Source organism: Coregonus clupeaformis, chromosome 16, assembly GCF_020615455.1.
Source record: "Coregonus clupeaformis isolate EN_2021a chromosome 16, ASM2061545v1, whole genome shotgun sequence".
Classification (NCBI taxonomy): domain Eukaryota; kingdom Metazoa; phylum Chordata; class Actinopteri; order Salmoniformes; family Salmonidae; genus Coregonus; species Coregonus clupeaformis.
This window is the reverse complement of record NC_059207.1, coordinates 39080790-39105519: the sequence shown is the minus strand read 5'-3', so window position 1 is coordinate 39105519 and position 24730 is coordinate 39080790. Positions and strand designations below refer to the sequence as shown.

The window sequence follows — 24730 nt, the reverse complement described above, 5'->3', positions numbered from 1 at the left end:
CACAGCAGAATGGAGCGTGATGGATCATCCTGGGCCCCAATCGGGATGGATAAGCAGCTGGGGAGGAAAACGCACACATTCCCAGAACCCCTTCTTCCAAACCCATGGCAGAGTAAAATTAAAATAAACCAGCTGTCCTGAGCCTGGCTGTCAACACAGGCTGGCTGTAACCTGAGCCCCAGCCCCCCCTCTCTGCCAGAACTCTTTAAATAAAGTTTTACCACACCACTTAATTGCTCCAGATGTTTTAATGCTTGGAGAGAGCTGAAGAGAGGAAAGCGTTATGGCGGGGGGAGGGGGGGGGTTGCACTGTAAAAAAAGAAAACATCCATAAAAAGCATAGTGTGTGTTGAGGGAAGGGACGGGGAGTGAGCTTGATTTACTTTTCTAGGTAGCAGAGCTTACTTGTTCAATCATTCACTGGGCCTCATCACTCCTCGCTCTCTTCTCTGCTGCTGCCCACCCCCCTCCGCCCACCCCCCTGCACCTCCCACAGTGGACCGTGCCATGGGTTGCAGGTGGCTTAGATTTACGAAGCAGCATTTTGAGTGCCAGCCAATGGAGAGACGTGTGGGGTGTGGGGGGAGGGGGGGCTGCACCATAGAGCTCTTCTATAAAACATGAGGTGGCAGGCAGCCAAGAGGGAGACAGCGAGGAAGAAATATGAGTGATTTAACAGTCACAAAACCTCCACCATAATCCTCCTCTCCCCCGGGGGAAGCTGTTATTTATGGCTTTATATATTTTTAACCTACTTTTCTCCTAAAAAAGGAAGAGAGGAGGAAGGAAAAGCAAAAGCAAAAGAGAATGCAGCTGCCTAGAAGCAGAGCACTGTGGCAGGCTGACTGAGCCCTAACTACAGTAACTCAGCACAATAATTACAGCAATACAGCCATGTCTGGTCTAAAAGCTTTACTGTGTGAAGATCCACTGAAGACAGGCAATGAGAGGGATAATAGATTTAAATACAGATGGAAACAGTCAACTAAGCACACAGTCTCATAATGACAAATACAGACAAGCACCAAACAAACCGGAGAGAAGAGGACCTACAGTATAGCCCATGGTTGTACGGTACCTGTACCTGTTTCTTGCGTAGCTTGCAGATCTGCTGCTCCACCATGGTGATTTCCCGGTCCACACGGTCCATGTTCTGGATGAGCTCTTCCTTGGAGAAGCGGGCTGGCACCAGGTCCAGATCAGGGTCCATCTGGGCCGGGCTGACGGGGGAGATGGGCTCCAGCTTTCCCATGGAGCTGCCCATGTCCTGGAGGGAGATAGAGGTGACAGAGGACATTAATTCAACAGTTTACTGGTGTTTCACAATACCAACACTGTCTACATAGTACGTTATGCATATTGTCATGTTGCTTGGCAAACAGAAGACACACAGAGTATGCAGTTAAAACTGGAACCTCTAGAAAAGACAGAGATGAGGCGAAGAGATAAATCTGCTTGTATGTTTAGATTGCAGCCATCGATTAGACAGCCATCGATTAGAAAGCAACTCTAAACTGTCCCAGCCAGTTAGTGGTTTAGAGGCAACAATGACATCCTGCATCTCTGTCTCTCTCTCTCCTTTTGTGTGTATGTCTGTATCTGTGTGCGGTCTGTGATATGGGTTGCTCTGATAAACACGTGATCTTAACACCCTGCCTGTGTCTCCTTTAGGAAGGCAGCAGCACGCTATGGTAATTAAGTCCTCTGGGTAATGAAAGCCTGTGTCAGTGCCTCACAGTCACTAGACCACACTAATGAATATAAAATCAGACTTCATAGACCAGATCAGGTCTATTCTAAGAAGATGGAACCTGGCTCTGAGTATTCTTTGTTTGATTTGAAGAACGAAATACACAGAAGGACAATACAAGGAGGGAGTGAGGAGATTAAGAAATTCTACAACTGCATCATCTATGAAACTAAATTCTGGATTAGGGCTGGGCGATATGGACCAAATATCATATCACAATATTTTTGACAGTATGGCGGTATTTGACAGTATTTTAAGTTTCAGAATATTAAAAGGTCTTAATGTTTGAGTAGTGAATGACCACAAATGAATTCTAAGTGATTATATTTGGCTTTCTTCATTCTGATGGTTTTACACTCACCCAAAGTAGGACAAAAAACAACAGTGAAGTAGTCCAATTCGTAAAACTTTGCATTTATTTAGCACTATCAAAATACCTTTATAGAACGTATTGTAAAAATCTATAACGGAATGTGGATCCATACCAGTATACCGGTATTCACGATATATATCGCCCAGCCCTACTCTGGATAGCTTAATTTGCCTTCTTTACATAGAAGTGAAAGGATGGGCTATGTTGTGCCTTGGGTCCAGAGAGCCCCACTCAGCAGCATAGTCTAGCGGTCTCAGTGGTATTGCTGACTGCAGGAGGAGGGCTTTGCTTTGTGCCTGGACAGTTTACAGGCTTTACTTCTCTGAGGAATAACAATGTCAGCAGGCGAGGTGTGCCATCTCCATTATAACTACAGTACCATTCACATATTCTACTCAATGTATTCTGTATACAGTAGGGACAGGCAAACAGGACTATAGTCCATAATTGTTCCGTGTAGCTTAGCATTTTACAAGCATTGACTAGGTATTTGTATTGACGGTTAAAGTACCGTACATCCTAATCTCAGCCCAAGATGATAGAAGCAACACTAAAAAGGTTATTCATGTTACAAGCATGGGAAGTGTGTACAAATGAATTTTCTGAAAATAACTACAGCATCTTTTTCCAACACAACTCCCAAAAAGCCACTAATCCCCCATAGTAAACCCACTGTGTGCGTGTGTGTGTCTGTGTGTGTGTGAGAGAGAGACTGGGAGAGAAAATAGAAGTGTGTGAGTGTATGTTTCATCATGTGTATGGTATGGCTGTGACGATACCAGTATCGCAATATTTTTTTCCATGTCAAAAAATGAAAACGACTCTTTGGTAGATTAAAAACCTGCTGTATGTAAAATATTGTGTGCTATAGCTTGCGTTTTGTTTACTTCAAATCAAATCAAATTTTATTTGCCACATGCGCTGAATACAACAGGTGTAGACATTACAGTGAAATGCTTACTTACAAGCCCTTAACCAACAATGCAGTTTTTTAAAGACAAATGTAAAATAAAGTGTTAATTAAGAAAACATTTAAAATAAAAGCAAATAGCTAAAGAGTAGCAGTGAAAAAAAATAGCAGTAGGGAGGCTATATACAGGGGGGTACCGGTACAGAGTCAATGTGCAGGGGCACCGGTTAGTGACTAGGGTGGCTTGAGTCTTTGACCATTTTTAGGGCCTTCCTCTGACACTGCCTGGTATAGAGGTCCTGGATGGCAGGAAGCTTGGCCCCAGTGATGTACTAGGCCGTACGCACTACCCTCTGTACCAGGCGGTGATGCAACCAGTCAGGATGCTCTCGATGGTGCAGCTGTAGAACCTTTTGAGGATCTGAGGACCCATAGGGCTTTGTCGTGCCCTCTTCACGACTGTCTTGGTGTGTTTGGACCATGATAGTTCGTTGGTGATGTGGACACCAAGGAACTTGAAGCTCTCAACCTGTTCCACTACAGCCCCGTCGATGAGATTGGGGGCGCGCTCAGTCCTCTTTTTTTCCCCTATAGTCCACAATCATCTCCTTTGTCTTGATCACGTTGAGGGAGAAGTTGTTATCCTGGCACCACACAGCCAGGTCTCTGACCTCCTCTCTATAGGCTGTCTCATCGTTGTCGGTGATCAGTCCTACCACTGTTGTGTCGTCGGCAAACTTAACTTAACTGCCTGGCCATGCAGTCATGGGTGAACAGGGAGTACAGGAGGGGACTGAGCACGCACCCCTGAGGGGCCCCCTTGTTGAGGATCAGTGTGGCAGACGTGTTGTTACCTACCCTTACCACCTGGGGGCGGCCCGTCAGGAAGTCCAGGATCCAGTTGCAGAGGGAGGTGTTTAGTCCCAGGATCCTTAGCTTAGTGATGAGCTTTGAGGGCACTATGGTGTTGAACGCTGAGCTGTAGTCAATGAATAGTCATTCTCACGTAGGTGTTCCTCTTGTGGAAAAGGGCAGTGTGGAGTGCAATAGAGATCGCATCTGTTGGGACGGTATGCAAATTGGAGTGGGTCTAGGGTTTCTGGGATAATGGTGTTGATGTGAGCCTTGACCAGCCTTTCAAAGCACTTCCTTGCCATGATACTAACGAGTATTGCAATACTGGTATAGTCCCGGCCCTAGCGCATGGTATATGTGTGTGTAGAGAGAGACACAGTAAATGAGAGTGTGTGATTCAGCTTGGGTTTTGTACCGTGTTATTTTTAAACTGCTGTAATGAGCGTTATATAACTGGGCTAATCTAGGGGAGGCAGGCGGGCAGGCTCAGGCTGGGTCTAGCTGCTCTCTGACCTGCTGCAGCTGAAATGTCAGGAGGAGGGGGATGGAATGGACTGGCTGGGATGAGGCCCCAGGCTGCTAGTCATACACGTCCATCACATCCCAGACACACACACAAGCATACCAGTGCTTTATTTGTCTGCTAAACATATCCATTTCTAATCAAAGACTTGGAATGCTGCTACAACCCCTCGTTATAGGACATAGCTTAAAGGGGCAATATACATTTCAAACGATAACAAAGTGGGCACCCCACCACTGATTTGGTAAACAGCTGATGGATGGAGCTGGTGGAAATAAAACCACTCTCAAATGCAAGGACTGACCAATGTATCGTTTTAACTATGTTTTGAGGCTATACAGTGTTTATTTACAATTACATTGTTTACAAACATTGCCTACATTAGCCTATATTATGGGTTCTGATGGGGTATGTCAGTTAAACTAAGCTCGAGGCATTTATATGTCTTATTCTTCAATAATTAATGGGTACATTTCATTAATTTAAGTCCAAAAAAGGATGTAGCAATCGCTGATTGACGCTTTAAGGGCACTAGCTTGTATTGACGCAGTCTCAAATCCATCTATCAGAGTGAAATTATAATGTAAAAGCAGAGACTGGCCAAGATGAAAGAAGAGATTAGGTTGGTTAGGAAAAGATTGTGTCATTGTGTGAGTGTGTGTATTTGGAAGGAAAATCATTGATATCATGTCTTTAAAGAAAGGCAACGTAGGAGGAAATTGTAGGCCTACTTTAATAAACACTGAAATGTCATAAAATGGTAGGTAGAGGGCCCTCAGCATTAAGACCTTCAGTACAATTGTCTGAACAGCAACCACTTGAGCTCTGCAACCTCTTACACCAGAGTTGGGGGGTTTAATCTGGTGAGAGGGCGATCTTTCAAAAATAGGGTTAGTTCTCCTGGGCTTTCAAGTAAACACACCATGTCTAGGACCTACACCATGACTGTCTTCTGTACTTGTAAAGAGCAACATTTCCACAGACTGCTAGCATACAGAGTGTGAAAATATACTGAACAAAAATATAAACGCAACATGTAGTGTTGGTCCCATGTTTCATAAACTGAAACAAAAGATTGCAGAAATGTTCCAAACGCACAAAAGCTTATTTCTCTCAAATTTCTCCTTTGCCAAGATAATCCATCCATCTGACAGGTGTGGCATATAAATAATATTATTAAACAGCATGATCATTACACAGATGCACTTTGTGCTGCGGACAATAAAAGGCCACTCTAAAATGTGCAGTTGTGTCACACAACGCCACAGATGTCTCAAGTTTTGATGGAGCGTGCAATTGGCATGCTGACTGCAGGAAAGTCCACCAGAGCTGTTGCTAGAGAATTGAATGTTCATTTCTCTCCAACGTTGTTTTTGAGAATTTGGCAGTACGTCCAAACAGCCTCAAATGCAGACCACGTGTAACCACGCCAGCCCAGGGCCTCCACATACAGGTTCCTTACCTGCGGGATCATCTGAGAAATCCATAGATTATGGCCTAATTTATTTATTTCAATTGACTGATTTCCTTATATGAACTGTAACTCAGTAAAATCGTTGAAATTGTTGGGTTTATATTTTTGTTCAGTATAAGTGACCCAAGTTAAAGCCTGTCCCCTGCGCAGATTATATACCCTGGCTAATACCACTCATGAAAAATCTCACTCATTCAACCAACTTTAGGCTAACTTTAGACTGTGTGTACGTGTACACAAACATGTGTAATGCATGCTGAGTGAGCACAAGCTTTGATAGAGCAGGCATGCTGTATGTGCAGTATGTGTCAGTGAACATATATGTACACTCCATAAGACACTTGAAAGGAGCAAGGATAAACATCCTGTTGGTTTCATGTTAGCAGGTGTTCTTGATATCACATGATTCAGTCTTGTTAAACACACACACACACAGAGGGAGAGATCAATAACAAAACACTACAGCAGGTGCACAACTATTCTAAGATTTTTTTGGTGTCAACGGCAATGTTTGAACCCAAAGAAACAAGCACCCCTAAATTTATTCACAGCATGTGTCAGTAAGTGGGATTTGCCTAAATCACTCAGACAACTGTGTGAAGCCTGACTAACCCTGACCATAAAAACAGCCTGTTCCAAAAGCTAATCAGTACAGATACAGAGCTGCCAGTATTATAACTGACAATACAGAACAATCCACCTCATGACAGTCCAGCAGACTGGAGAATGTGTGGGAAATTAAATGAAGGGGGCAGCGCACGCACGCACTCACACACAACTACGACATCCAAGCAGTCTGGCATGGACTTGTTCACCTCCAGATCATCCCAGTCTTGCATGAAAGCTCTTTGGGTTTCCACTAGGGCTGTGGCGGTCATAAAAATGTGTCTGCCGGTTATTGTCATGCAAATGACTGTCGGAATCACGGCAATTGACCGGTAATTAACAAACACATTTAGCATATCCAGGCCTCCACGCATACAAGCCGCTGATGCGTGCCTTTGGAACATCTACATTTAAAAAGCCTAATAAATACATTTAATATACACTATCTATTTTAGGCAGGTCTAAAGAAACATTATATTATCAAGAAAATTATTTCAAAAGAACAGAATATGAGATATGCTTACAAGTCCCGAGCCATTATTTTATATTACATGATTTTATAGTAAGAAGAATATAATTGAACATGATACATATTTTTCCCATTCAAGAGCGAGTGTGCATATGAAGTGGCTATGTTGAGCGTAAAAGTGAGCATAAAAGTGATAATTTGGAACAGGTACTATATGCCAGAGTTACTTGGCAACTTTACAATGGCTTGCGAAAGTATTCACCACCCTTGGCATTTTTCCTATTTTGTTGCCTTACAACCTGGAATTAAAATGGATTTTTTTGGGTTTTGTATTATTTGATTTACACAACATGCCTATCACTTTGAAGATGCAAAATATTTTTTATTGTGAAACAAACAAGAAATAAGACAAGAAAACAGAAAACTTGTGCGTGCATAACTATTCACGCACCCAAAGTCAATAATTTGTAGAGCCAACTTTTGCAGCAATTACAGCTGCAAGTCTCTTGGGGTATGTCTCTATAAGCTTGGCACATCTAGCCACTGGATTTTTGCCCATTCTTCAAGGCAAAACTGCTCCAGCTCCTTCAAGTTGGATGGGTTCCGCTGGTGTACAGCAATCTTTAAGTCATACCACAGATTCTCAATTGGATTGAGGTCTGGGCTTTGACTAGGCCATTCCAAGACATTTAAATGTTTCCGCTTAAACCACTCGAGTGTTGCTTTAGCAGTATGCTTAGGGTCATTGTCCTGCTAGAAGGTGAACCTCCGTCCCAGTCTCAAATCTCTGGAAGACTGAAACAGGTTTCCCTCAAGAATTTCCCTGTATTTAGCGTTATCCATCATTCCTTCAATTCTGACCAGCTTCCCAGTCCCTGCCGATGAAAAACATCCCCACAGCATGATGCTGCCACCACCATGCTTCACTGTGGGGATGGTGTTCTCGGGGTGATGAGAGGTGTTGGGTTTGCGCCAGACATAGTGTTTTCCTAAATGGCCAAAAAGCTCAATTTGAGTCTCATCTGACCAGAGTACCTTCTTCCATATATTTGGGGAGTCTCCCACATGCCTTTTGGCGAACACCAAATGTGTTTGCTCATTTTTTTTTTTCTTTAAGCAATGGCTTTTTCTGGCCACTCTTCCATAAAGCCCAGCTCTGTGGAGTGTACGGCTTAAAGTGGTCCTTTGGACAGATACTCCAATCTCCTTCAGGGTTATCTTTGGTCTCTTTGTTGCCTCTGATTAATGCCCTCCTTGCCTGGTCCGTGAGTTTTGGTGGGCGGCCCTCTCTTGGCAGGTTTGTTGTGGTGCCATATTCTTTCAGTTTTTTAATAATGGATTTAAAAAGGTGCTCCGTGGGATGTTCAAAGTTTCTGATATTTTTTTATAACCCAACCCTGATATGTACTTCTCCACAACTTTGTCCCTGACCTGCCACTTGCTTGGTAGTACCCCTTGCTTAGTGGTGTTGCAGACTCTGGGGCCTTTCAGAAGAGGTGTATATATACTGAGATCATGTGACAGATCATGTGTCACTTAAATAAATTCCACCTGTGTGCAATCTAACTAATTATGTGACTTCTGAAGGTAATTGGTTGCACCAGATCTTATTTAGGGACTTCATGGCAAAGGGGATGAATAAATATGCACGCACCACTTTTCTGTTATTTTTTTTTTTTAATTTTTTGAAGCAAATAATTATTTTCATTCCATTTCACCAATTTGGACTATTTTGTGTATGCCCATTACATGAAATCCAAATAAAAATCCATTTAAATTACATGTTGTAATGCAACAAAATAGGAAAAATGCCAAGGGGGATGAATACTTTTGCAAGGCACTGTAGTTGTGAATGATACAAACCTTAGAATGTCTTAGAAATCAAAACATACAGTGCATTCGGAAAGTATTCAGACCTGTTGACTTTTTCGACATTTTGTTACGTTACAGCCTTAATCTAAAATTGATTAAATTGTTTTTTTTCCTCATCAATCTATACACAATACCACATAATGACAGAGCAAAAACAGGTTTTTAGAAATGTTTGATCATTTATTTAAAAAAATTAAATAAAATGGAAATATCACATTTATATAAGTATTCAGACCATTTTCTCAGTACTTTGTTGAAGTACCTTTTTGCAGCGATTACAGCCTTGAGTCTTCTTGGGTATGACGCTACAAGCTTGGCACACCTGTATTTGGGGAGTTTCTCCCATTCTTCTCTGCAGATCCTCTCAAGCTCTGTCAGGTTAGATGGGGAGCGTTGCTGCACAGCTATTTTCAGGTCTGTCTAGAGATGTTCGACCGGGTTTAAGTCCGGGCTCTGGCTGGGCCACTCAAGGACATTCAGAGACTTGTCCCAAAGCCACTCCTGCGTTTAATTGGCTGTGTGCTTAGGGTCATTGTCCTGTTGGATGGTAAACCTTCACCCTAGTCTGAGGTCCTGAGCGCTCTGGAGCAGGTTTTCATCAAGAATCTCACTGTACTTTGCTCCGTTCATCGTTGCCTCGATCCTGACTAGTCTCCCAGTCCCTGCCGCTGAAAAACATCCCCACAGCATGATGCTGCCACCACCATGCTTCCCCGTAGGGATGGTGCCAGGTTTCCTCCAGACGTGACACTTGGCATTCAGGCCAAAGAGTTCAATCTTGGTTTCATCAGACCAGAGAATCTTGTTTCTCATGGTCTGAGAGTCTTTACGTGCCTTTTGGCAAACTCAAAGCGGGTTGTCATGTGCCTTTTACTGAGGAGTGGCATCCGTCTGGCTACTCTACCATAAAGGCCTGATTGGTGGAGTGCTGCAGAGATGGTTGTCCTTCTGGAAGGTTCTCCCATCTCCACAGAGGAACTCTGGAGCTCTGTCAGAGTGACCATCGGGTTCTTGGTCACCTCCCTGAGCAAGGCCCTTCTTCCCCGATTGCTTTGGCCGGGCTGCGAGCTCTAGGAAGAGTCTTGGTGGTAATTTAATAATGATGGAGGCCACTGTGTTCTTAGGGACCTTCAATGCTGCAGAAATGTTTTGGTACCCTTCCCCAGATCTTTGCCTCAAAACAATCCTGTCTCTGAGCTCTACGGACAATTCCTTCGACCTTATGGCTTGATTTTTGCTCTGACATGCACTGCCAACTGTGGGACCTTATATAGACAAGTGTGTGCCATTCCAAATCATGTACAATCAATTGAATTTACCACAGGTGGACTCCAATTAAGTAGTAGAAACATCAAGGATGATCAATGGAAACAGGATGCACCTGAGCTCAATTTTCGAGTCTCATAGCAAAGGGTCTGAATACTTATGTGAATAAGGTATTTCTGTTTGTTATTTGTAATACATTTGCAAAAATGTCTCAAAACCTCTTTTGACTTTGTCATAATGGGGTATTGTGTGTAGATTGCTGAGGATTTCTATTTATTTAATCCATTGTAGAATAAGGCTGTACCTTAACAAAATGTTTGTCATAATGGGGTATTGTGTGTAGATTGCTGAGGATTTCTATTTATTTAATCCATTGTAGAATAAGGCTGTACCTTAACAAAATGTTTGTCATAATGGGGTATTGTGTGTAGATTGCTGAGGATTTCTATTTATTTAATCCATTGTAGAATAAGGCTGTAACTTAACAAAATGTTAAAAAAGTAAAGGGGTCTGAATACTTTCCGAAGGCACAATGGGCTGCATGATGCGACTATAGGATATTAAGTCGCAAGAAAAGCTTCTCTCATCAAGAGATCGAACATATTTTCACCCATCAGACTATACTCAATTTAATCTTGTCTTTACTACATGAATGAACCGGCTTCAGTACAATAAATCTGTAAAGAGCATTTCAGCTTTACAGTTTTTAATTTCTACTACGGTGAGAACAGTGATGGTACTATCCATTTGCTGAATGTATAACTGGCCTGAGGAGATATACAGCGACTTCAGAAGGTATTCAGACCCCTTGACTTTTTCCACATTTTGTTACGTTACAGCCTTATTTTTAAAAATGGATTAAATAAAACATTTTCCTCAGCAATCTACACACAATACCCCATAATGAAAAAGCATGATGATTTGGAAAGGCACACACCTGTCTAAATAAGGTCCCACAATTAACACTGCATGTCTGAGCAAAAACCAAGCCATGAGGTCGAAGGAATTGTCCGCAGAGCTCAGAGACAGGATTGTTTCGAGGCACAGATCTGGGGAAGGGTATCAAAACATTTCTGCAGCACTGAAGGTCCCCAAAAACACAGTGGCCTCCATCATTATTAAATGGAAGAAGTTTGGAACCACCAAGACTCTTCCTAGAGCTGACCGCCCGGCCAAACTGAGCAATCGGGGGAGAAGGGCCTTGGTCAGGGAGGTGACAAAGAGCCCGGTGGTCACTCTGACAGAGCTCTAGAGTTCCTCTGTGGAGATGGGAGAACCTTCCAGAAGGACAACCATCTCTGCAGCACTCCACCAATCAGGCCTTTACGGTAGAGTGGCCAGACGGAAGCCACTCCTCAGTAAAAGGCACATGACAGCCCGCTTGGAGTTTGCCAAAAGGCAAACTCCAAGCGGACCATGAGAAACAAGATTCTCTGGTCTAATGAAACCAAGATTGAACTCTTTGGCCTAAATGCCAAGTGTCATGTCTGGAAGAAACCTGGCACCATCCCTACGGGGAAGCATGGTGGTGGCAGCATCATGCTGTGGGTATGTTTTTCAGCGGCAGGGACTGGGAGACTAGTCAGGATCGAGGGAAATATTAACGGAGCAAAGTACAGAGAGACCCTTGATGAAAACCTGCTCCAGAGCGCACAGGACCTCAGACTGGGGCGAAGGTTCACCTTCCAACAAGACAACGACCCTAAGCATACAGCCAAGACAACGCAGGAGGGGCTTCAGGACAAGTCTTTGAATGTCCTTGAGTGGCCCAGCCAGAGCCCGGACTTAAACCCGGTCGAACATCTCGACAGACCTGAAAATAGCTGTGCAGCAACGCTCCCCATCTAACCTGACAGAGCTTGAGAGGATCTGCAGAGAAGAATGGGAGAAACTCCCCAAATACAGGTGTGCCAAGCTTGTAGCATCATACCCAAGAAGACTCAAGGCTGTAATCGCTGCCAAAGGTGCTTCAATAAAGTACTGAGTAAAGGGTCTGAATACTTATGTAAATGTTATTTCCGTTTTTTGCCAAAATTTCTAAAAACCTGTTTTTGCTTTGTTATTATGGGGTATTGTGTGTAGATTGATGAGGTAACAAAACAATTTAATCAATTTTAGAATAAGGCTGTAACGTAACAAAATGTGGAAAAAGTCATGGAGTCTGAATACTTTCCGAATGCACTGTAGGTACTGTATCACTTTGTCCTTGTTCAATCAAAACTAATTTTACAGGCAAATTCATTCACTGAGATTACTACCTCTTACACATTCCTGATACTGATGTTGAGTGTGTTATTGTAAATGTAGACGTGTTAGTGTTCAGAGTGCTTCAGAAGGGGCCTCTGGGCTGAGTATGCAGTACATTTTTATTTTTATTTATTTATTGAACCTTTATTTAACTAGGCAAGTCAGTTAAGAACAAATTCTTATTTACAATTACGGCCTACCAAAAGGCAAAAGGCCTCCTGCGGTGACGGGGGCTGGGATTAAAAATAAATAAATAAAACATAGGATAAAACACACATCACGACGAGACACCACAACACTACATAAAGAGAGACCTAAGACAACCACATAGCATGACAGCAACACATGACAACACAGCATGGAAGCAACACAACATGAGAACAACATGGTAGCAACACAACACGGCAGCAGCACAACATGGCAGCAGCACAAAACATTATTGGGCACAGACAACAGCACAAAGGGCAAGAAGGTAGACAACAATACATCACACGAAGCAGCCACAACTGTCAGTAAGAGCGTCCATGATTGAGTCTTTGAATGAAGGATAAAACTGTCCAGTTTGAGTGTTTTTTGCAGCTCATTCCAGTCGCTAGCTGCAGCGAACTGGAAAGAGGAGCGACCCAGGGATGTGTGTGCTTTGGGGACCTTTAACAGAATGTGACTGGCAGAACGGTGTTGTATGTGGAGGATGAGGGCTGCAGTATGCATCTCAGATAGGTGGGGGTGAGGCCTAAGAGGGTTTTATAAATAAGCTTGCGACCAATCTGTGCTCAAACTATGCATGGGATCATTTCCATGCAAGGTGTGAGATTAATCAACAGGAACGTTTGCTTGAGAGTGTGCATGAATTTACGCAAAGCCATGACCATGTGTACAACACAGTGCCAAGTGGTGGAATAAGGGAACTGCTTGTCAAGCATAGAATGGGGAAAATATGTTGAAAATGTGTGAAATTGTGAGAGTAAAAACTAAATAATTTTTCTATTTCATTGTATTTCAATTGTGAATTCATGCAACATAACTGATAGGCTATACCATATGATTTGACCACATCAGTGCATTTGTTACGATAATAATTAATATAATGTACAGTAATTTGTTCAATTAGAGGCATGTGTGAAAATAAAACCATTGTTGTTATAGTATAAAAACCTGAGATAATGGGAAATCGAATGAGAGATGGCTGATCTTGCTCTGTTGGAAGATTTGGCACACGCTGCATTTCGCAGAGAGCGGGTTTTTAGAGACAGGTGGGACTTTTTTTGCAGAAAGTACAGATTGGTTTTGGGGAAAGATATCTGATGAGCCAATCTTATAGGATTTTTGTGAGGATTTAATACCAACTTTAGAAAAGCAAATACATGTCATTCCAGTGCACATCCAAGTGCTATACACCCTCAGGTTCTTGGCAACAAGCACTTTTCAGCAGGAGTTTGCCGATCGGCATCTCACCTCCCTCGATGAGACAATATCTTGGATGCAATCTTCAGCAAAGGAACTGTAACATACAATTTCCATACACCATCGCACAACAGGTTTAAGTCAAGAGGGGTTTCTTTGCCATCAATGGGTAGAGCTGCCGCTTTCACCTGGACGCTTATAACAAATCCCGCTATGCCCTCCGACGAACCATCAAACAGGCAAAGAGTCAGTACAGGACTAAGATTGAATCGTACTACACCGGCTCTGACGCTCGTCGGATGTGGCAGGGCTTGAAAACTATTACAGACTACAAAGGGAAGCACAGCCGCGAGCTGCCCAGTGACACAAGACTTCCAGACGAGCTAAACCACTTCTATGCTCGCTTCGAGGCAATCAACTCTGAAGCATGCATGAGAGCACCAGCTGTTCCGGATGACTATGTGATCACGCTCTCCGTAGCCAATGTGAGTAAGACTTTTAAGCAGGTCAACACTCACAAGGCCGCAGGGCCAGACGGATTACCAGGACGTGTACTCCGAGCATGTGCTGACCAACTGGCAAGTGTCTTCACTGACATTTTCAACATGTCCCTGACTGAGTCTGTAATACCAACATGTTTCAAGCATACCACCATAGTCCCCGTGCCCCAGGACACTAAGAACCTGCCTAAATGACTACCGACCCGTAGCACTGACGTCTGTAGCCATGAAGTGCTTTGAAAGGCTGGTCATGGCTCACATCAACACCATTATCCCAGAAACAATAGACCCACTCCAATTTGCATACCGCCCCAACAGATCCACAGATGATGCCATCTCTATTGCACTCCACACTGCCCTTTCCCACCTGGACAAGAGGAATACCTACGTGAGAATGATATTCATTGACTACAGCTCAGCATTCAACACCATAGTACCGTCGAAGCTCATCGCTAAGCTAAGGATCCTGGGACTAAACAACTCCCTCTGCAACTGGATCCTGGACTTCCTGACGGGCCGCCCCCAGGTGGTAAGGGTAGGTAACAACACATCTGCCACACTGATCCTCAACACGGGGCCCCTCAGGGGTGCGTGCTCAGTCCCCTCCTGTACTCCCTGTTACCCATGACTGTATGGCCAGGCACGATTCCAACACCATCATTAAGTTTGCCGACGACACAACAGTGGTAGGCCTGATCACCGACAACGATGAGACAGCCTATAGGGAGGAGGTCAGAGACCTGGCCATGTGGTGCCAGGATAACAACCTCTCCCTCAACGTGACCAAGACAAAGGAGATGATTGTGGACTACAGGAAAAAAAAGAGGACTGAGCACGCCCCCATTCTCATCGACGGGGCTGTAGTGGAACAGGTTGAGAGCTTCAAGTTCGTTGGTGTTCACATCACCAACAAACTATCATGGTCCAAACACACCAAGACAGTCGTGAAGAGGGCACGACAAAGCCTATTCCCCCTCAGGAGACTGAAAAGATTTGGCATGGGTCCTCAGATCCTCAAAAAATTATACAGCTGCACCTTCGAGAGCATCCTGACTGGTTGCATCACCGCCTGGTATGGCAACTGCTTGGCCTCCGACCGCAAGGCACTACAGAGGGTAGTGCATACGGCCCAGTACATCACTGGGGCCAAGCTTCCTGCCATCCAGGACCTCTATACCAGGCAGTGTCAGAGGAAGGCCCTCAAAATTGTCAAAGACTCCAGCCACCCTAGTCATAGACTGTTCTCTCTGCTACCACACGGCAAGCGGTACCGGAGTGCCAAGTCTAGGTCCAAAAGACTTCTCAACAGCTTCTACCCCCAAGCCATAAGACTCCTGAACAGCTAATCATGGCTACCCGGACTATCCCAAAACAAGTTAAACTATGTGAACAAAAAAGGCTTCCACTCTTAATGTGAAGGTGATAGGTTATGTGATGGATAAAAGACGCTGTTGAATGTGGTGGCAGGGTGGACAGGTGGAACGCACAACTTGTTCGTTCTGCAGAACAGCAATGTTGGCCTAGAGCTGTTGAGGATGGATGGCTTATTGGTGAGTGTTGTCTACTCATTTGAAGAATATTTGCCATTACTAAGTCAACTTGAATTGTCCTAATGGTCCGCTCTTTGTAGCTGTGTTTTATTTTTACTGGTCAAAGCACAACTGAGTGAGCCAAATAAAACCTTCTGGTTGTATTCAATCTGACACTAGCACATTTATTTCAGTCTAGGAAAAATATTTTTTCGTCGCTTTTTTTTGGTTGCGCAGTTGGTAATTTCATGGTACGGCGTTGTATATTCCCAAGGGCTTTAAAGGGATGATTTTGACCATAAATGGTTAATTAGGGGGCGTTCGAAATGTAAATAGCCAAGGTTGTAAACAAGCACTGAGGCTGAGAACTGGTATTTAAATTATTATCTCCTACCGGTGTGTGTATGATGCTGGTAGGATTGTTTCATAAATCACACTTCTATTTATACAAACATTCTCAATTCTGTTTGTATGCAGTTTCTACGCAATATTGATAAATGAAGCCCCAGGATTTACATTTGTTGGATGACATGAAAATAGAGCTCTTTGGCCATGCATACCAGTGCTGGGTTTGGCGTTGAAATAAGGATGCATAAGCAGAAAATAACCAAACACCTACAAAAAAAATTATGGTGGTGGATCTCTGATGTTATAAGGCTATTTTGCTTCCACTGGTCCTGGAGCTCTTGTTAAGGTCAACAGCATTAAGGTCAATCCCCTTCCTCATCCTTCTCCCAGTCCCAGGATCACATTGTGGTAGTGGCGGTGTCTAATAACACCCTGGCTGTCCCAGGGGAAGATGCTGCCACTCAGCAGGATCTCAAGCAGAAAACACACACACTGCTGTCCCACAGGCAGGCCATAGCAGAGAAAGGCTAGTTTCACCACTGAGGCACAGCCACCCTCTTTTGCCCCTTATTCAAAGATGACCTAAATTATGAATAATCTGGAAAAGATTAAGAAAATTGACAAAACTACTATTCTGCTAACATTTGACGTGTAGAAGATACAAACTGGACGTAGCTAGCTAAACAGAGATAGCAAGTGTGGGTGTAGCACCCTTGTTACCTGAGCACTATGTAAATTACTAACAGTATAAAAAAAAAAAAATGTATGCACTCACTAACTGTAAATCGCTCTGGATAAGAGCGTCTGCTAAAATTACAATTTAAAAAAATAAAAAATAAAAAACTCCCACTGAGGCCAGATGGTAGAGTATGAGTGGGAACAATCATTCCTTCTAGGTGCTAGAACTTGCTGATGAGCAAAGAAACGGTACTAGTAGTGTGTCATCCTCTGTGTTGATGACTGGTGAGAGGAGAGCAGAGCAGTGAGCAGCACAACCTTCCCCTGAGCCTCTGACCTAGAAACAGACCCTGTAGAAAGTAACACAAACTGACTGCACCAGCCCAGATCACGGGACACATTCTCAGAGCTAGCTAACATTCCACACATCTGCGTCTGCCACTTTACATGCCACAGCACCAGTGCAGTTAGAGCAGAGCACAGTTGATGACTGATGGTGGAGTAGGTTATGACCTCTAAAAGTGAAATGCAATCTACCTCACTCATGACTGAACTGATCCCTTGAGGAAATATTCACTATCATTAGCTGCTGTGTATACCACCACCAGTGGTCCTTTGTAGCTTAGCTGGTAGAGCATGGTGCTTGTAATACCAGGGTAGTGGGTTTGATTCCCGGGACCACCCATACGTAAAATGTATGCACGCATGACTAAGTCGCTTGGATGTCTGCTAAATGGCATATATAGTGCATTTGGAAAGTATTCAGACCCCTTGACTTTTTCCACGTTGTTACGTTACAGCCTTATTCTAAAATTGATTAAATTGTTTTAATTCCTCATCAATCTACACACAATACCCCATAGTGACAAAGCAAAAACAGATTTTTAGAATATTTTGCAAATGTATTAAAAATGTAAAACTTAAAAATCACATTTAGATAAGTATTCAGACCCTTTACTCCATACTTTGTTGAAGCACCTTTGGCAGCGATTACAGCCTCAAGTCTTTTTGGGTATGACGCTACAAGCTTGGCACACCTGTATTTGGGGAGTTTCTCCCATTCTTCTCTGCAGATCCTCTCAAGCTCTGTCAGGTTGGATGGGGAGCGTCGCTGCACAGCTAATTTCAGGTCTCTCCAGAGATGTTCGATCGGGTTCAAGTCGGGCTTTGGCTGGGCCACTCAAGGACATTCAGAGACTCATCCTGAAGCCACTCCTGTGTTGTCTTGGCTGTGTGCTTTGGGTCGTTGTCCTGTTGGAAGGTGAACCATTGCCCCAGTCTGAGGTCCTGAACGGTTTGGACCAGGTTTTCATCAAGGATCTCTCTGTACTTTGCTCTGTTAATATTTCCCTCGATCCTGACTAGTCTCCCAGTCCCTGCTGCTGAAAAACATACCCACAGCATGATGCTGCCACCACCATGCTTCACCGTAGGGATGGCTCCAGGTTTCTTCCAGACGTGAAGGTCAGTCAATCCGAAAAATTGCAGTCGCAAAAACCATCAAGCACTATGATGAAACTGGATCTCATGAGGACCGCCACAGGAAAGGAAGACCCAGAGTTACCTCTGCTGCAGAGGTTAAGTTCATTAGAGTTAACTGCACCTCAGATTGCAGACCAAATAAATGCTTCACAGAGTTCAAGTAACAGACATCTCAACATCAACTGTTCAGAGGAGACTGCATGAATAAGGCCTTCATGGTCGAATTGCTGCAAAGAAACCACTACTAAAGGACACCAATAAGAAGAAGAGACATGCTTGGGCCAAGAAACACGAGCAATGGACATTAGACTGGTGGAAATCTGTCCTTTGGTTTGATGAGTCCAAAGTTGAGATTTTTGGTTCCAATCGCCATGTCTTTGTGAGACGCAGAGTAGGTGAACGGATGATCTCCGCATGTGTGGTTCCCACCGTGAAGCATGGAGGAGGTGGTGTGATGGTGTGGGGGAGCTTTGCTGGTGACACTGTCTATGATTTATTTAGAATTCAAGGCACACTTAACCAGCATGGCTACCACAGCATTCTGCAGCGATACGCCATCCCATCTGGTTTGCGCTTAGTAGGACTATCATTTGTTTTCAACAGGATAATGACCCAAAACACTTCCAGGCTGTGTAAGGGCTATTTGACCAAGGAGAGTGATGGAGTGCTCCATCAGATGACCTGGCCTCCACAATCACCCAACCTCAACCCATTTGAGATGGTTTGGGATGAGTTGGACTGCAGAGTGAAGGAAAAGCAGCCAACAAGTGCTCAGCATTTGTAGGAACTCCTTCATGACTGTTGGAAAAGCATTCCTCATGAAGCTGGTTGAGAGAATGCCAAGAGTGTGCAAAGCTGTCATCAAGGCAAAGGGTGGCTACTTTGAAGAATCTAAAATCAAAATTTATTTTGATTTGTTTAACACTTTTTTGGTTACTACATGATTCCATATATGTTATTTCCTAGTCTTAAAGTCTTCACTATTATTCTACAATATAGAAAATAGTCAAAATAAAGAAAAACCCTTGAATGAGTAGGTGTGTCCAAACTTCTGTATATATATCAAGTGAAATTGTATTTGCAACATGCGCCAAATACAACAGGTGTAGACATTACAGTGAAATGCTTACTTACAAGCCCTTAAGCACAGGTTACTGCTCGACTAAAACAATCTCGGTCGACCAACAGCATAAGGACCAAACAATCGACCAGTCGACTAATTGGGGTCAGCCTTACTTTGAGCCAAACACACATCAAAGCAGGAGTCATTTTAGTCAGTAATCAAACCATGACCTTTGACATGCCAGCATTACCCAGCTGCTGGATTTCAGAACACAAACAAACAATTCAAAATGAAAGTCCCTCAAGAGATTTAATCGACTTTGGCCTTTGAGATCCTCCTGTCAAGTAATCAATACTGACCTTTGACATGTCCTCAGCCCCTCCCAGAGGAAGTTGTGGGCGGTGGGTTGAGTGCCGCATGAGAGACTCCGCCCCCAGGTCCAGGCGGGGGCGCTTTATCTCAGCATACTCCACCTCTGATTGGTTGTTGGGCTCAGGTAGGTAGATGTGCTCATAGCGGATGTGTTGCTCCTGACCTCTGCAAGGAGAAAGCACAGGGAGAGAAGTAGACAGGTTAACAACTATACCAATTAACTTATGGTATAGGTCATTTCCATGTAAAAGGACCCATGAGCAACAACATGTGAAGTTCATAGGAGCATGTCAAATTGGGTGTCAAATGAAAGCTAAGAGTCTATATTTTAGAGAAATTAAGGCATATATACATTTCTAAACCATTTTCCATCCTAAAAATTTGGAATACGCAAAGGCTTTGATTTCTTGTCAAATAGATGGAAAAGGGGACTACCAGAAAAAGTCTTAAAAGGTATTAGAATTTACAGAATTTAAAGACCCCTGCCAACTTAATATCAACACTTATATTTAGTTTAGGATAATTAGTTCTGCCTTCTGTACGTTTAAGAAACATTGCCTTGTGCCTTGAAATTCTGTTACCAAAAACCAACATATCTTGAAGATATATTTTCTAATTTCTCTCCCTCATGAGGGAGGATAATGAAAGTTCACAGAAGTAATAAGTAAAGGTAGACCTATCCATTAGTTATAGTGTTTTTACTGATATCAATTTTGTTTATTAATTATTAAGTGATTAAAACTCAGAATTCGGTTACCAAATCAGTAACAGAATTTCAGAAAAATCGGTGAAGGAATTTCTGCAATTGAATTGGCTACAATGTGAAATCATAGTAGTTACAAACCACAGTTGGGTCACATGCTACTGTCCTCCCTTCCACTGGCATACTGTTATGTTCAGCTGATAACAGTTTTCTTTCTCTTTCTGTCATCTGGTGGTCAAAGCAGAGTGTGAAAAGTCTGGACAGCCCCTCCCTCTCTTCTCTCCAATTAATGTCACCTCCTTCGGCTATTACTTACACCTACCCATGAGCTCCCTCCCTTTCCATTTACTGTAACCAGCATCCTCAACCACTGAGCACCGACTGACACTGGACGTATATGGAAGTTGAAAAGTCATACATTTCATCAATCTGCCCTGGCCTTGATTTCAAAGTCCACAGACATCGTTTTTTGGTCCGGCCTTGATTTTTGGTCCGGCCTTGATTTCAGCATTCCACCGTTAATCAAATGGCTACCCGGACTATTTTTGTATTGACACCCCCCCTCCCCCCCATTGACTCGGTACCGGTACCCCCTGTATATAGCCTCGTTGTTGTTATTTTATTGTGTTACTTTTTTTAAACTTTAGTTTATTTTGTACATATTTTCTTAGCTCTTATTTTTCTTAAAACTGCATTGTTAGCTATGGCTTGTAAGTAAGCATTTCCCGGTTTGATTTTATTTGAAATGTGTTTTTGTAAAAGTTTCAGTGTAAATTGTGTAGATATCAGTGTAAACAGTGTAGATATCTTATAACTATTAAGTTAACCGTCTAAAATGTGCTAAATGCTCTGCAGTTGTACATTTTGGTTTGCCAATTTAGTAGCTAGTTAGCGATCTAGCTAAGTGGTTAGCATCTTCCAAAATCAAGCATTCGTTTGGTAACAGCAGAGAATCCCCTCCTGGATTGTTTTGTGCATATAGCAAATGTGAGTAGCAATACTTGTATAGTTTAGGTCAGAAACTGTACAAAATGTTCACAATGTGCTTGTTAGCATTAGTTAGCATTCTCTATGGGATTGTACATGTACTGTTAGCATTGCTAACCTTCGTATAACCTAAGTTATAAAGTATGAGTGGGGTTTGAAAAAAGCACCCCTTGTGTTCAGTGCCGGTATTACCGAATATCCTGGTATGGCAGAAGGTCGGAATGAAGATCTGGATACCGCCCAAACCTAGTCCTTGTAAATAGAGTCATGTGGTTTGTTAAACTTTGACATCAATGTTTTTTGTTTGACATACAGTGCCTTTATAAAGCATTCATAGCCCTTGATTTATTCCACATTTTATTGTTACAGCCTGAATAAAAAATTGATTAGATATACAGGTAAAAGTCAGTAAATTAGAATATTTTGAAAAACTTGATTTATTTCAGTAATTGCATTCAAAAGGTGTAACTTGTACATTATATTTATTCATTGCACACAGACTGATGCATTCAAATGTTTATTTCATTTAATTTTGATGATTTGAAGTGGCAACAAATGAAAATCCAAAATTCCGTGTGTCACAAAATTAGAATATTGTGTAAGGGTTACATTTTGAAGACACCTGGTGCCACAAACTAATCAGCTGATTAACTCAAAACACCTGCAAAGGGCTTTAAATGGTCTCTCAGTCCAGTTCTGAAGCCTACACAAACATGGGGAAGACTTCAGATTTGACAGCTGTCCAAAAGGCGACCATCGACACATTGCACAAGGAGGGAAAGACACAAAAGGTTATTGCAGAAGAGGCTGGCTGTTCTCAGAGCTCTGTGTCCAAACACATTAATAGAGAGGCAAAGGGAAGGAAAAACTGTGGTCAGAAAAAGTGTACAAGCGATAGGGATCACCGCGCCCTAGTCAAGATTGTGAAAAAAAACCCATTCAAAAATGTGGGGGAGATTCACAAGGAGTGGACAGCTGCTGAGTCAGGGCTTCAAGATCCACCACCAAGAGACGCTTGAAAGACATGGGTTTCAACTGCCGCATACCTCGTGTCAAGCCACTGTTGACCAAGAAACAGTGCGAAAGCGTCTCACCTGGGCTAAGGAAAAAAAGAGCTGGACTGCTGCTGAGTGGTCTAAAGTCATGTTTTCTGGCGAAAGCAAATTTTGCATTTCCTTTGGAAATCGAGGTCCCAGAGTCTGGAGGAAGACAGGAGAGGCACAGGATCCACGTTGCCTGAAGTCTAGTGTAAAGTTTCCACCATCAGTGATGGTTTGGGGTGCCATGTCATCTGCTGGTGTCGGTCCACTCTGTTTCCTGAGATCCAGGGTCAACGCAGCCGTCTACCAGCAAGTTTTAGAGCACTTCATGCTTCCTGCTGCTGACCTGCTCTATGGAGATGGAGATTTCAGGTTCCAACAGGACTTGGCGCCTGCACACAGCGCAAAATCTACCCGTGCCTGGTTTACGGACCATGGTATTTCTGTTCTAAATTGGCCAGCCAACTCCCTGACCTTAGCCCCATAGAAAATCTGTGGGGTATTGTGAAAAAGGAAGATGCAGAATGCCAGACCCAACAACGCAGAAGAGTTGAAGGCCACTATCAGAGCAACCTGGGCTCTCATAACACCTGAGCAGTGCCAGAAACTCATCGACTCCATGCCACGCCGCATTAATGCAGTAATTGAGGCAAAAGGAGCTCCAACCAAGTATTGAGTATTGTACATGCTCATATTTTTCATTTTCATACTTTTCAGTTGGCCAACATTTCTAAAAAATCCCTTTTTTGTATTAGCCTTAAGTAATATTCTAATTTTGTGACACACGGAATTTTGGATTTTCATTTGTTGCCACTTCAAATCATCAAAATTAAATGAAATAAACATTTGAATGCATCAGTCTGTGTGCAATGAATAAATATAATGTACAAGTTACACCTTTTGAATGCAATTACTGAAATAAATCAAGTTTTTCAAAATATTCTAATTTACTGACTTTTACCTGTATTTGCACAAGTAACAGCAAAATCACAGACGCTGTTCACTAAATGCTAACGAGTGAAAACTAACATAAACTAATAGCAAAGACAGGCAAATCTAGCTCATAAAGTTATACAAGCATAGCTAGTAACTACCAAATGTCATTTTCGGTGAGTGTGGATATTTACAAGGGAAGGTGAACGAGAGAAATTGTGCAAATGAACAACGTGATGCATGCATTTCTAAAGGAAGAGCAGCATGTGTTCGCGGAGCAGAGGGGAGAAGAGCGGAGGAGGAAAAAAACACTGGTAGGAAGCACAGGGGGAAAAAATGGCAGCTTGCAGAAAGTAGTGAATTGCATACAAGTGTAACTTCTTCACCTTGTGCTTTGCACATCAGAGGCTTGCCGATAGATATAGAACAATTATATAGAACCGCTTTCTCACGTTGTGCTATTTACAAAAACACGTGACTGGCTCAAATGTTCTGGGGAATTACGCTAAACTTCATAATGTAAAATAATCTGACAGGTGAAATGAAAAACACAATCTGCTTTATCACCTAACGTATTGCAAGTTGACTACAGGTATTAACTTAAAAAGTAGCTACAAATATTTTGGGGGGTTGAAAAACTATAAATAAATAGTAGACAGTATTGACAGTATTGAAAAACCATCCTGTGGCTTTTTCCAAATACCCCGGTATACGGTATATACGGTATCCCGCTCCAAAGCCTAATCGCTAGACAACCATTTTCAAGTCTTACCAATGATTTTCAAGCAGATTTAAGTGAAAACTGTAACTCGGCCACTCAGGAACATTAACTGTCTTCTTGGTAAGCAACTCCAGTGTAGATTTGGCCTTGTGTTTTAGGTTATTGTCCTGCTGAAAGGTGAATTAATCTCCCAGTGTCTGGTGGAAAGCATACTGAAACTTTTGCAGACTGGATTTTGCCTGTGCTTAGCTCTATTCCATTTCTTTTTTATCCTGTAAAAGTCCCCAGTCCTTAACTATTACAAGCATACCCATAATATGATGCAACCACCACTATGCTTGAAAATATGTGGTACTCATTAATATGATGTAATGGATTTGCCCCAAACATAACACTTTGTATTCAGGATATAAAGTGAATTGTTTTGTCAATTTTTTTGCAGTATTACTTTAGTACCTTGTTGCAAACAGGATGCACTTTTTGGAAGAATTTTTTTTTTCTGTATAGGCTTCCTTCCTTTCACTCTGTCAATTAAGTTAGTATTGTGGAGTAACTACAATGTTGTTGATCCATCCTCAGTTTTCTCCTATCACAGGCATTCAACTATGTAACTGTTTCAAAGTCA

The 24730-nt window shown here is 42.7% G+C and overlaps 1 protein-coding gene across 1 annotated transcript in view; it reads right to left on the bottom strand.

Moving 5' to 3' along the window:
- Window positions 1-24730, bottom strand: part of LOC121584775 (nuclear receptor corepressor 2-like) — a 204824-nt gene that overhangs the window by 69651 nt on the left and 110443 nt on the right. Inside the window, exons 4-6 of the mRNA XM_045225707.1 lie at window positions 21604-21663; window positions 19709-19886; window positions 1085-1267 (exon numbers count right to left, since the gene is read on the bottom strand). Of these exons, the coding sequence (XP_045081642.1) occupies window positions 1085-1267; window positions 19709-19886; window positions 21604-21663 (421 nt within the window). The remainder of the gene's footprint in view (window positions 1-1084; window positions 1268-19708; window positions 19887-21603; window positions 21664-24730) is intronic.